General features: G+C 41.5%; 1 protein-coding gene across 2 annotated transcripts in view; it reads left to right on the plus strand.

The window, feature by feature from the left end:
• Positions 1 to 14,162, plus strand: part of dop1b (DOP1 leucine zipper like protein B) — a 58,545-nt gene that overhangs the window by 19,842 nt on the left and 24,541 nt on the right. For both annotated transcript variants that reach the window (XM_062069083.1, XM_062069084.1), the window contains exons 9-17: positions 2,543 to 2,654; positions 2,741 to 2,861; positions 4,176 to 4,295; positions 4,423 to 4,528; positions 7,422 to 7,658; positions 7,736 to 8,028; positions 8,142 to 8,518; positions 10,666 to 10,937; positions 11,009 to 11,161. In XM_062069083.1, the coding sequence (XP_061925067.1) occupies positions 2,543 to 2,654; positions 2,741 to 2,861; positions 4,176 to 4,295; positions 4,423 to 4,528; positions 7,422 to 7,658; positions 7,736 to 8,028; positions 8,142 to 8,518; positions 10,666 to 10,937; positions 11,009 to 11,161 (1,791 nt within the window). The remainder of the gene's footprint in view (positions 1 to 2,542; positions 2,655 to 2,740; positions 2,862 to 4,175; positions 4,296 to 4,422; positions 4,529 to 7,421; positions 7,659 to 7,735; positions 8,029 to 8,141; positions 8,519 to 10,665; positions 10,938 to 11,008; positions 11,162 to 14,162) is intronic.

Genomic DNA, 14,162 nt, shown 5'->3' on the forward strand with positions numbered 1-14,162 from the left:
TTCTTGATTAATTGTGATTAATCACAGTTAATTACTTGCTTGCATGATTAATTTAACTTTAAAAACGATCCCAATCTTTTGACACAGATGCCATTTTATTGTCAGAATGTCAAACGCAGTGCTGCAAAAAGTGGGTATGCAATGCTGGAAGAGGCAATGAGCAGGGAGGTGTTTCGACATGGCATTTTCTGTATTTACCAGAATCAGAATCAGAAATAGTTTAATAATCACAGCTGTTTGTAAATTGATAAAATTAGGGCTGTCAAAAATAACGAGTTAACTCATGTGAGTAATCAAAAAAATAGTGCATAATTCATGTACAGTACAGGCCAAAAGTTTGGACACACCTCCTCATTCAATGCGTTTTCTTTATTTTCATGACTATTTACATTGTAGATTGTCACTGAAGGCATCAAAACTATGAATGAATAAATGTGGAGTTATGTACTTAACAAAAAAAGGTGAAATAACTGAAAACATGTTTTATATTCTAGTTTCTTCAAAATAGCCACCCTTTGCTCTGATTACTGCTTTGCACACTCTTGGCATTCTCTCGATGAATTTCAAGCACACCTGGGAAGTGAAAACCATTTCAGGTGACTACCACTTGAAGCTCATCGAGAGAATGCCAAGAGTGTGCGATAAAGCAATCGCAGCAAAGGGTGGCCATTTTGAAGAAACTCGAATATAAAACATGTTTTCAGTTATTTCACCTTTTTTTGTTAAGTACATAACTCCACATGTGTTCATTCATAGTTTTGATGCCTTCAGTGACAATCAACAATGTAAATAGTCATGAAAATAAAGAAAACGCATTGAATGAGAAGGTGTGTCCAAACTTAAGGCCTGTACTATATATATGCAGGTTAATCACGCAATTTATTTTGACCGTACATGCTCCTTCACCTTAATCGCGGATGGTTATCTGAAAGGCAGCACAAGTTGCTATATGGTCAGTGATCAGGTCAATGCATACGTCAGTGCAAACCGCGAGGAGACTGGTGTGCTCACTTGCAAATTTCACTTCAAAATAAACCTTTACGGGACTTGAGACAAAATTGTGGGCAAGTTTTTAACAAATAAAAAACATGCGTTCAAGTAAAATAATAAAATAATATTTCTCTACAACATTCTCACAATAAAATTGCAGTTGTGTCTTTTGTGTGTGTGTTTTTAGGTTAATTTTAATTATGTAAGCCGGTAATAACCTGTGATTAGTCATGATTAATTACAATTTAAAAGTATGATTAATCACAATTCAAAAGTGTGATTGATCATTATTAATTACAACTCAAATGTGTGATTAATCACAATTCTAAAGTGTGATTAATCATGATCAAACACAATTCAAAAGTGTGATTAATCACAAGTCAAAGTATGAATAATTATGATTAATCACAAATGTTATTAATCATGAGTAATGTCAGATCAAAAGTGTGTTAATCTGATTAAATTGTTAATCATTCAACAGCACTAGATAAAAGCAATAATAGAGTCACATCAGTGATTAGGTGTCTCTGCCTCCGTGTCTTGCCCATTTCTCTCTTTCTTTCTCTCTCTCAGATGCACACGCACACGCACACCCACACCCACACACAAACATACACACATGATATGCCTCTGCTCATCCGGTGAACAAAAAAAACGCTTTTCAAAGAGGCAGTTTGATCAATTTGGTCAATGTATCAAGAGGATGCTTGTAAAAATTCAGGTGAGCGAACGCTATTACATTGTAAAACCCATTATACCTATTATATATTATTTAAAAAAAGAAAATTAACCTCACTTGAGACGTGAAGCTGCAACCCAATAGAAACTTTATTAGCTGATAGGAGCACCTTACATACCCCTAAAAAAGTAGGTAGTTGTGCCCCGGTCATATGCAAACATTTTTTAAATATTTTACATGAATGCACGTCATTTATTTGCTAAAAACTTGGTAACAGTATAGTCTGAAGTGCACATTTTGAACAATTCTGCAGTAATATTTCAAAGAAGGTGCATGCAATGTATGCAATTTACTTTGCTTTTATCTAAAATGAAGTGAAATTTGTCAGCGAGCACACCAGTCGCAGTCTCCTCACTCTTGTTTGCACTGACATATGCATTGACCTAATCACTGACGGTATAAAAACCTGTGCCGCTTTTCTGGTAACCACAGTTAAGATAAAGATGCATGTAGGGTGAAAATAAATTGCGTGATTAATCTGTGATTAATTGTATCAGCAATGCGTAAACTTTGAAAGCACTACAATAGATGCTTTAATGTCTGCACACAAATTATGCTTAAGCCTGAATTGCTTAACAGTTAAATTAATATGGGAAACACCTCTTAAAATTCCCTCAGCCATTGCGGGAAAAAAAGAAAACAAAAAGAAAATGGTGTCTATTTGGGATTATTCAAGATGGCAGGTTTTGGACACAACTTGTAATGCAAACAATATTTCAAATCTTGGTCAATGTGTTTACATAGTTCTTCATGTAATATTTGTTTCTTACCTGTTACCCTCTTTCCCATGTTGTGGTGTCTGCGTGGCTCCAGGGTCTGATTAACATCCTCAAACAGAAAGACGTGGAAAGCAAACCAGAGAATGTGATCGGCTACCTCAGGCCTTTTCGCATCATTACCAGCCTGCTGGATAAACCGGAGTTGGGTAAGCAGCACAGCACACAAGCAGATAAAAACATTGAATTACTTGCTCTTTTATTGGGTTTGTATGGATGGCATCTCTCTCTCCAGGTCCAGCTGTCTTGAGCAATGTGCTGCTGGAGGTGGTGCGAGCCTTTTACAGCTACTGTCGAGAGATGGTGGGGGAGAAAGCGATCCCCAGCTCGGGGCTGTCAAGCAACCAGTTGGCCAGGTGAGGGCAGTGCAGAGAACAAATACTGTAAGTACAGCCCATGAACGTCATCAGACCGGCCACCGTGACTCCACTTCAAAACTTCAAAAGCCACTACAATGTACAATGTTTACAGCAAGTTTAAAAAATAGCAGATGATTATTTGGTCAAGTTTTGATTATAAACACAAAATCGAAAAACTAGTGAAGGAAAGAGATTGTTGGGACATAGCCTTCAAACCCTGTGCAATTAAAATGTAACTCGAATGGCTACTTACGAAGGCATATTTGCAGATTGTAATGCTTACATCGAGACCATTAGTATGAGGTATGCCTCGTTGGTGGCTGTTGACGTTGATTCCTTTGGATGGATGGATATTTCTTGTTATTGTACAAGTACAAGAACATTGTGTTTTTAGCACAAACCAGTTCAAGATTGGAAAAACAAACACTGTACAGGGTTACAGAAGAGGAACGCTGATGGGTCGCCACTATGGCGCCCCGTAAAAGGTGGGAAAAAGGTAGACTCTGCGGGAGGATGAGAAAAAAGAAAAAGTCTCAGGAGTGAGAAAAAACCTTGATAGCAAAGCGGATATACAAATGACAGCATACAACTCAAGACTTGGAAAGAGGTGTAAGGGGGCGGGCATCCGGCCCGAATCTTCCAGCCACTACGGGCGCCGCTTCGTCCATCATATAATGTGGGGTGAAGCGTCAAAGGCGTGGGATGGAGGGTGGGGTATGTGTGTGGCTTGTATTTTTCGTGTTTTTACGTGTGTGTAAGCATGCAGCGTGTCTCTGTTCCGCGACCCATGTCACGGAACAGTGTGTCCATGAGAGACAGCTGCCAGCATCTTCCAATTTGTTGACAAACTAGAGCATCACTTACTCCAATCAGCAGATGTCCTGTTGTCATAATTCCGAATCGGTAGATATCCTGAACGTCCTCCACTGAAAGGGTCGCTAGGCTCGCGGCACGCCTCTTCTTCCAAGAGTCCGTCGTGTGTCCAGCAACAACCGCTCCGTCAAGACAGGCAGGTTCCTCCAAACCCGAGATCTTGTCAATTTCGTTGAGAGGCCAGTTAATCAATTCCATTGTTTAGATTTTAGAGAGCAGCGCAAAAAGAGGCAACAAGAAAGTTAAGACAAGACAAAACAGAGAAGCAAGCAGGAGAGATAAGGGAGAGGAAAAGGGAGCGTCCGCCCTCGACGAGTGCCAGAGAGAAAGATTCTTGAGCTTGTAATGCTTTGCTGGAGATGTGGTTAAAATATCAAGTTGGATTTCATTTGTTGCTTGAGAGTGGAATAAGTGGTATATCTAGCGCCATTTTCACAGCATGATAAAAGCGAACAAGAATGCATCCGAGATCATAAAGACGATGAATATGCTCGTGAGCTCCATGAACAGCGAATACCTGTGGGAGTACATGACTCAGCGCTTCTGCACTTCTCTCAGGTGAGGCAGACTTATCCATTATTGACTACACAATATATTGCATTAACCTTCTAGATAGCACACCAGTAATATGCACGTGCCAAATTAATGCATTTTTAATATAATTCCTATTGTTTCTGTTTAATAGTGACAAAGCTGATGATCTGCCTACACCTCGAGACATCAGTTGTCCTGCTCCATCTGTCACGGAAATGTCCAATCTCATCATTTTTCTGCTGGATGTTCTTCCTTTGGTAAGGAACTACTTTGTTTTTAGTATTGATCGGTCTGATACCAGCAAAAAAAATAAACAATTATCAAATGATATCAGCTTGCATCTAAAATCTCCGATATTAGCTTTGATACAAGCAGTCCTGCAGCGTGTTTTACTTGTGCAAAGCTGGACAGCCAGTTAACATCTAAATGTCCTCCAATAAGCACACAAGCCTGGTCTTTTCTTCTATTTTAATGAAGTCATTGACAAAAGGTTAACACAGCAGACTATAGGCTACTAGGAGCCAGTAGCTACCCAACAGCTAACCATACAATAGCACACAAACTAGAGATGTATAGCAGTCTAAAACAGCACATTTGTCAATATAAACACACATCAAATAATTATAGTTGCAAATGACTTACACATACAAAGTCTGCAAAGCTGGAGCATATTAAAAAGTACCCAATAGCAACTGTGTCCGCATCATATAATTTACTGTGTCATGAGCTTAATTTAATGGAAAAAAATACAAATTACCAAAAATGTGTGCCATGATCGTTAAAGATGTATTAAATAGAGACTTGACATATGTCACTTTGCATGTAATGAATTAATATCACATAGTAGTTTCACATTTTAAGTTGAATTGCTGACATGAATGGACTTTTATACCATATTGTAATTTTATGAGTTTCAATTGTATATTATAATAACAGAGAAAATGTGGTTGGAGGAAAATGCAACTTTTCTCTGACTACAATTGAACATTCACCTACCGAAGGAGCATCTATGTGGCAAATTGTTGTAAGCTTTTCACCACAAATTTAGTCACTGTTTGGTGAGATTCGTCGTTCCTGGCCGAGTAGTACTCTTTTTTTGACGCGGTGAAGGCTGGAGACATTACTGCATGCCCGCCTCCAAATCAGTCAGAATATGTCTCCTCGTGGTCATCTGAATGAGAAGGCATTCATTTCAATTTAACAGGTAATAGCTCTAACATGATAGGCGGTGAGTTAGTACATGTTGTATTTATGTTAGATGACTGCTGCTACCTGGGATGAGATCGGTGCTGTTCAAAAACGTGACATTCATTGCATTCTGTATGTTTAAATGTTTCAGTATATTGCTCATATGTCCTCCTCCTTATGAAATCGCAGCATTGGAGTTATTAAAAGTAGTGCTGTTGCGGTCTTTTTTAGTAAAATGTCGGCAAACTTTGGTGCGCAATTGCCGCCCAAGAACATGCCATGTTGCTGATGTCATTACGCAAGATGCGTAGTGACGTCAGCCCTACCCGGAAGAACAGTTAAGAGAACCGCTAGACAAAATGGCAAGCGCTTCCAAGGAATTGATACACTGGGAACAGAACCGGTTTTCGATTCCCATTCCTCGCTGTAATAGTAATGGTAATGGGTTTTTTTTGCATACAAGGGTTACAATGGAGTACATTTCATGTTTACAATTTAACAATTCAATTCTGAAAATAAGCTTTTTTAATCCTACCCCTTCTCCATCACAGCAGTTACTAATACATTTGTTAGCTTCCTGTGTTTATTTAATAGTAATGTTTAAATGATAGAAAAAAATTATGGACATATGTCAGTACTGTATTTTTCGGACTATAAGGCGCACTTAAAACATTTAATTTTCTCAAAAATCGACAGTGCGCCTTAATGTACGCAATAATTCTGGTTGTGCTTACCGACCTTGAAGCTATTTTATTTGGTTCATGGTGTAATGATAAGTGTAACCAGTAGATGGCAGTCGCACATAAGAGATGAAAATAACATAAGAGATACGTGTAGACTGCAAGATGACGCCAGTAAACAGCACCAAAACTTTAAATGTTCCATTGAGAATATAGAAAATTACACACAGCGCTCAAAAATCGGTCAAAATGTTTTAGTACGCATTATGGCTATTGAAGTCAGACGTACCGTGTTTCAACATACGGATATTATTATGGTGTGTGTATAAGGACCGCAAAATGGTACCTATTAGCAGACACATTATCTGGCGTTTTGTTTCGCAATATTATGCAAAAGCAACTTTTCTTACCTTCTGGTACCTGCTGATGTGTATTTGGGATCTGCATAAGTCCTGAAAATGTGTGCTCGCCGCCATTGTAGTCCGAGAAGACACTGTAGTCTATAAGCCTCTTCTTTTTCTCTATTCTCTTGCTATGGGGCGTTCATCCTCCGCTGTTACCATTTATAACATAAACTAGCATAAAATTCTAAGTTATATCTGTCAGTAGAATCGCTATGGAAGCGCTAAAAACTACCGGTGTAGTGGTATTACATAATTCACCCATGGAACTTTAGTTATTAGAGAGTTCCAGTTGGACAGTTTTTTACGGGACACATTTCTGGTATTTTTGTTGCACTAGTGAGCCACGGATGAGGAGATGCTGCTCCGTTATTGATTTAATTAAAGTCTGAATATCATTAAAACAGTTAGCTCCATCTTTGGACACTTCTTGCACGCTACACCGGTACAACAAAGATGACGGGGAGAAGACGCTGTTGAAGTAGAGCCACCTAAATAAGACCGCCCACAAAGCGGTGCATCCTGTAGCGACAGTCAGAAAGTGACTTGAAGATGGTTTGTAAAACATAATCTATGCAACATTTTGACCAAAGAACCACCATTACATGTTATGTAGACAAGAAGGAAGTGTTTTAGATTTAGAAAAAAAATCATAATGTGACCCCTTTTAATGCGCCTTATAATACGGTGCGCCCTATGGTCCAAAAAATACGGTAATATGCTAGTAATATAAAACAGCATATACATACATAGATAAATAAGTGAGTTAAATTCAGAGGTTCCTTTGTAGCGAGTGTTAAGATTGAGCCAAATCCCAGTGAGCAAAATTGATGAATAAATGCTAAAGAGCATAATTTTTAATGGCCTATGTTATTCTAAAGGAGCTCCATGCTGATATCCAGTCCCACTTCCTACCTGAGATGTTGGGCGTCATGCTGCGGACCCTGCGCAGCCACATTGACTCTGTTAGCTTGGAAGATGTTACACAAGGCCTGCGTGCTTGCTTCAAAGTCTTGAGTAAGATCCAAATGCCTGTGGCCTTCATGGACTTTGAGACAGGAGCCCACACAGAGGACACAGAGTTAGAGGTGCAAGAGGAGGATGGCAGAATGATTCAGGTGAAAGTTTGACCAGCACTTTCTGTCAAGTGTAAAGTTCTTCAGTGCTTTATTGCCTTTCCTCATTGCGTAACCAGGATATCGAGGACGAAGAAAGAGATGGCAGTGATGGAGAGAGGAATGGTCACCATCGTGATGAAGAGTCCAACAGAGATGGGGTTGAGGCAGAGCCTGCAGATGGCGTCTACCCGACACTCCGATCAGAGGACAGCGGGCTGGGGATTAGCGCCTCGCCGTCAGAGCAGCATCTCCCGCCTGTCATGGGCTCCAAAGGGAATGGCAAAGCTGGTAATGGAGTGTGGAGAAGGGGAGGCAGTGTCAACACCACAACCCAATGTCTACAGGACATCCTGGCGTTTATAGCCGCAAGGTGGCTACATATTGTTTGTCAATGTACAATGCATATAGAACGTGACCACAACTATATTTAGAAAAAAATAGTACCTATTCTCCATTAATCCTTTCTCTCTTTTGGGGGTTTAGACACCTGCTGGTACAGGTTGAGGATGTTGGAAGACAGGAGGAAAAGCCCCAGCCCACTGCCCCTGTGGATAATAAGACATTACTACTAAGCCTAGGAGGATTAGAAATTAAAGAAAAACTGACAGAACTCTTCACTCCTAACAAAGTCAAAACTCAGCCTGGGTCAGATGCCAAGCTGTCCGAGAAGAAAAAAGAGCGTGGGCAATGTCTGGATTGGGCTGCTGGCTACAGGCCGCGGGGCAGGGCTGAGATTTCTGAGGCGTGTCGACAGGCCTTTACGGCCACCTGTCACCTGCTGCTGGAGTGTACCACCTTTCCTGTTTACCTGAGCGAAGAGGAAACTCTGGATGTACACACGGATATGTTTGGTCAAACAGGTCAGTTGATTTGTATTCTTCTACTCCTTCCACTTATTAGGTGTATGACCAGTGACGAAATTTGGATTTCAGAAGTTGGGGGGACACAATTGACTTGAGTACGCACAGCGTGTTTTGATTCATGTTTTTTTCCCGATTTTTAAATTTGGTAAACAATTTGAATACTATTTGACTCAAACCCAAGTGTATTTAGATGTATGTTTTGGATGAATAAGAATACAAGATAAACAAATGATGTATTATTTTTAGGGCAAAATTACCAATAAAAGAAACTGAAATGTTTGACGGTGATCGAAACCACATCTTTCTGCTCTTCACTTCATGATCGCGCACTCTACCCCGTAGACCACCAGAGCCTGACGTGATATTCACCGCCATTATAAATATATTTGTGATAGGTGTCTGGTAAGGCAATTAGGTTTGTTGTTAAATTTAATGTAAAGCACCCTGTCATTTATTATTTAACATTTTACAAGCTATTTTGCTTCTCATCGAAGTCTCACAAATCTGGGTCGGCTTGTAGAGTTACAAGACAACAAACATAAACCTGGTTCGGCTTGTAGAGTTACAAGACGACAAACATAAATCTGGGTCGACTTGTAGAGTTACAAGACAACAAACATAATAAAACATAATTTACTGTACAATGTCTGCTGTCATTAAGATGCCGACTGCTACAATGTTTAGATGAAGAATGATCATGATCCTCACGAAGAAACAAGGTGGGGGGGGGGGGGACCATTTTTTCGTGTCGTTCTGGACATTTCCGGGTCCTAAATGGCTGTCAAAGTGTACCAACTTGTTGGAATACGTCTTCAGACTTCTTCTGTCCAGTTGAGATGCATGATTTATGATCTACAATAAACTTCCAGGGAGCAAGGAAGTGAGGAAACACCTTGCCAGTCGATTATGTCGAAATTGTACACCGGCTTGTGATTACAGCGCCGCTTTTAAAAAGTTAATCTGCCTTAGCACTTATAATAACAGTATCACTAACACTCGGTTAATATGCAAATCACCAAATGTAAATGGAGTGTTGTTGGTGGTTTTTGAATGGTCATTTATTGGGTTTTTTGGACGAAATAGAGGACCTCCCATTGGCTCCTCTGTAAGCGGACATTTATTTACATTTATTTACATTTATTTACAAGTTAGAATGCATTTTTTAAAAATCTATTCGTCGTCAGGTCTTACATAATGATTGTGAATGATAGGCAAAATTCCAAAAAAAGTACAGTTTCCCTTTGACACCAACACAGCAAACATTTTTAAACAATTTATATCACAAATATGTCTAACCTTGCTGAATGGTCAGCTGCTGCAGTATTTAACTTGTCTCCATTCAACCGCATTACAATATATTTGGACACAATAATGGCTGTACGTTGACCTTTTTTCAGTGGCTACTAAATATATACTGCTGAACCAGCTGTACACTGATTACTCTAAAGCAGGGGTGTCAAACGTACAGCCCGAGGGCCGAACCGGCCCGCGGGATGAGTTTGCTAAGTATAAAAAAATAACCTGAAATTTTTTTATGAAAAAAAAACAGCTGTTCTAAATGTGTCCACTGGATGTCGCAATATAAATTCTTTGTATCTTTATAGATGATGCTACATATGTACAAAATAAACCACATGATGTTCATACATCAGTCGAGGAAAATGATCAAACTACATAAATAACATCCTGTAATTTGATTTTGATATAATTTTTTTCAACTTGAGGGACAAGCGGTAGAAAATGGATGGATAGATGGATGAAAATTAACACCAATGAGTTGACTGATGAACATTATCACATAATTTATTCAGAAAAAGAAATAACAACAAATAAATTATTAACCGCAACATGTAAGTGTAAAAAACCCCCAACAACATTATGATTTGTACATTTTCAGAATGTGCTCGTTCTATTTTTAAACAAAGAAAACAATCTGAAGTTGTCTTTATTTTTAAGTTATCGTGCCGTGATTTTACCATTCTGGCCCACTTGAGAGTAGATTTTTCTCCATGTGGCCCCAGATCTAAATGAGTTTGACACCCCTGCTCTAAAGTATATCCAAGTTTACTTTTTAAATGATTGTTCCTTGAAAAAAATAACAGAAAAGAGTTGCGATATAACCAGAGTTTGTCGTTCATGTGTAGGAGGTGATGTGGAGAGCTTGCCGATGTGGCTCAGGTCGTTGATGACGCTCTGCTGCATGTCAAGGGACTACAAAGTTCAACACACAGCCGTGTCCTCTCTGTTGGCGCTCATCAACCACTCCCAGTCCTTAGCATTGGTTATCCAGGACAAGAGGAGACGCTACCAGATGTCAGACTCCAACCCGCTGAGTGGGCAGCTGCAGATGATCACCGTTCCCCCCATTTACCCTGCTTTGCTTTATGCGATAGAGGAGGGCACAGACTTCTATCAGGTTTGGGAAATATTTGTACTACTTGAGTAAGTCTGTGCATGCGGTTGTGAAGATGTTGTGTTTTGACCCAGAGGGTAGCCCAAGTGCTTTGGAGCCACCTGGACACCGACCGTCGAGAACAGCACACTTCCTGCGTGGAACTCTTTTACCGGCTTCACTGTTTGGCTCCATCAGCAACCATCTGTGAGGACATTATCTGCCAGGCACTATTGCACAAGGAAAAGGTGAATGTTGATGTTATGGCCTAAAATCTATATTACGATATTTATTGAGGCCTCCTGTAATAACAGTATATATGCCAATATATTTTTTGGTATATAAATGATAATACAACCATTTCAAAATGGGTTACGAAGGCCCCTGATTTGGCCTCTGGCGTATGCGGTATTCCAGTTGTGATATTTTGTCAAAACTATTATTAATTTACTTATTAATTATTATCAGGTTACTTTCTGTTGTAACATGGTCCTAACTACACTTTTGTTAAATTATACTAAGATTTGTGCGATACTCCAAATTTGGGAATCGATTGAATAGCAAGTACTGGTAATTACAGGGGCAGTATTGTTCATACCAATGCCGATACCGATATTTCAAATTTATAAGATCATTGAATGATTCCATTTTTGACCACAATTATAATCAGACAAAAACACACGATGAAGGTGTAACATTATCAATTCAATATTGAAATTATTTCATGTTATTACGTACAATATTCTAAGCAAAAAAGATTAATAATGTAAAATAAGTTAACATAAACAAAAACTTCTATTGGCTCTGATTAAAAAGGGGTGTCATGTGTTAATCATGTTTTTGTTTGGCCATGTTTTGCTTGGTTTTTGGACTCTCTTTAGTTCCTGGTCTGGGTTATTTAAGTCTTTCTTTCTGTTCACTCGTTCTGCGTTCATTGTCTTTGTCACACCGGTTCATGTCCCTTGTTGACCAAGTAAGTTTTCATAGTCCATGTCCTAGCTTCTGCTAACTAGCAGCTTCTTTTGTGTTTTAGGCACGCTTGCTTTTTTTGTTTATTGTTTGAGTTTGTGATAGTTTGAGTGATTTATGTTTGATAAATCCAAGCTCACCTTCACGCTGTCGTCCGGAGCCGTTTTTGCATTGGAAGAACAACCCCGCAGCCAGCTGCGACCCCCCCACGTGACAGAATGAACGCAGCAGACGTTCTTCCGCAGACGAACCATGAGGAGGTGATGGAGACGCGCTGGCGAAGATGGAGGCCAGCCAGAAAGGCTTCTTTTCGCCAGCATGGCGCGTCGTTCCCCCAGGATCCTCCGCCGGACAACAAAATTCCCCAACCAGCCCAGTCTTCCTCGCCGCCGCAGGAGACCTGTGCTGATGACGTCATCCCGCACACTGGTGATGACGTCAGACACCAAGACTTTTTTTTAGATTCTGTTTACGCCCTCTGTCAGCCGCCCACTAAAGACTTTGTTTCTAAAAATAATCCTTTTGAGAATTTTTTTTCTAAATTTTGATTTTTTCAGACCCAGTCTAAAGTGGGGGTGGTGAATAGAATTTCTGAACAATTTAAAGGGAAGGAGTCTACCCCCCTCCTGACCTCCCTCCACCCACCCCTAGAGAAGATGCCAGACCGCAGGGAGCGCGTCTGGTATCCGCTCCTTGAGGGGGGGGCTAGGGCCGGGAGCTGTGTTGGTGGGGTGGCTCAGCTGCACCCAACCAGGCAGCAACCTCCATCCCGGCCGCCACCACCAGTCCGTCACCATGCCAAGCCACAGCCCCTAGCTAGGCCACCTGAACCACGTCAAGTTCCACGACGCCAAGCTCCGGTACCAGCTCCACGACGCCAAGCTCCGGTACCAGCTCCACGCAGCCAAGCTCCGGTACCAGCTCCACGCGGCCAAGCTCCGGTACCAGCTCCACGCGGCCAAGCTCCGGTTCCAGCTCCACGCGGCCAAGCTCCGGTTCCAGCTCCACGCGGCCAATCTCCGGTTCCTGCACCACGACGCCAAGCTCTGGTTCCTGCACCATGCTGCCAAGCTCCGGTACCAGCTCCACGAAGCCAAGCTCCGGTACCAGCTCCACGCCAAGACCAAGACCAAGACCAACCATGCCAAGACCAAGTCCAAGACCAACCATGCCAAGACCAACCATGCCAAGACCAACCATGGCCACGCCAAGCTTCGCCGCCCGAAGCGCCACGCCAAGCTTCGCCCTCCGACGCGCCACGCCAAGCTTCGCTACCTACTTCGCTGCCTGCTTCATCTGCTGCACCCGCACCTGCAATGACGACGACGCGCCTGCCTCCTCGTCTGCCACGGTTGTGGCCACTACCTGGTCGTCCGCCACGCCAAGTGCGCCCACCTGATCGTCGGCCACGCATGTGGCCCTTCCCGGGTCACCCACCTCGCCTGTGGCGGCGGCGTTCCACTCGCCGCCGCCACATGACTATGCCTCGGTGGATTCGGGGCCACTTGGCCTGGCGACCCACCGCCATGTCCCCCTCCCGCCCTCCCATGACTCTTGATCCTGTTTTTAGTTTTGGGACATCTGGGATCTGTCCTGAAGGGGGGGGGGTTCTGTCATGTGTTAATCATGTTTTTGTTTGGCCATGTTTTGCTTGGTTTTTGGACTCTCTTTAGTTCCTGGTTGCACTTCCTCGTTTTGTTTGGTTTCCATGGTCACCCATTAGTTTTCACCTGTCATGTCACGCACCTGTTTCACGTTTTGAGTCACGCACCTGTTGTTAATCATGTCTGGGTTATTTAAGTCTTTCTTTCTGTTCACTCGTTCTGCGTTCATTGTCTTTGTCACACCGGTTCATGTCCCTTGTTGACCAAGTAAGTTTTCATAGTCCATGTCCTAGCTTCTGCTAACTAGCAGCTTCTTTTGTGTTTTAGGCACGCTTGCCTTTTTTGTTTATTGTTTGCGTTTGTGATAGTTTGAGTGATTTATGTTTAATAAATCCAAGCTCACCTTCACGCTGTCGTCCGGAGCCGTTTTTGTATTGGAAGAACAACCCCGCAGCCAGCTGCGACCCCCCCACGTGACAAGGGGCATATTTATATATATTTTTTTGTACATGTAAAACACTTCCTTGTGTTCTACATAACATGTAATGGTGGTTATTTGGTCAAAATTTTGCATAAATTATGTTTTACAGACCATTTTCTGACCGTCTCTTCATGATACGCCATATTGTGACAATCAGCATGATCTCCCCGCCATCTTTGTTGTAGTTTTTATCGC

This window comes from Entelurus aequoreus, linkage group LG14, assembly GCF_033978785.1.
Source record: "Entelurus aequoreus isolate RoL-2023_Sb linkage group LG14, RoL_Eaeq_v1.1, whole genome shotgun sequence".
Classification (NCBI taxonomy): Eukaryota; Metazoa; Chordata; class Actinopteri; order Syngnathiformes; family Syngnathidae; genus Entelurus; species Entelurus aequoreus.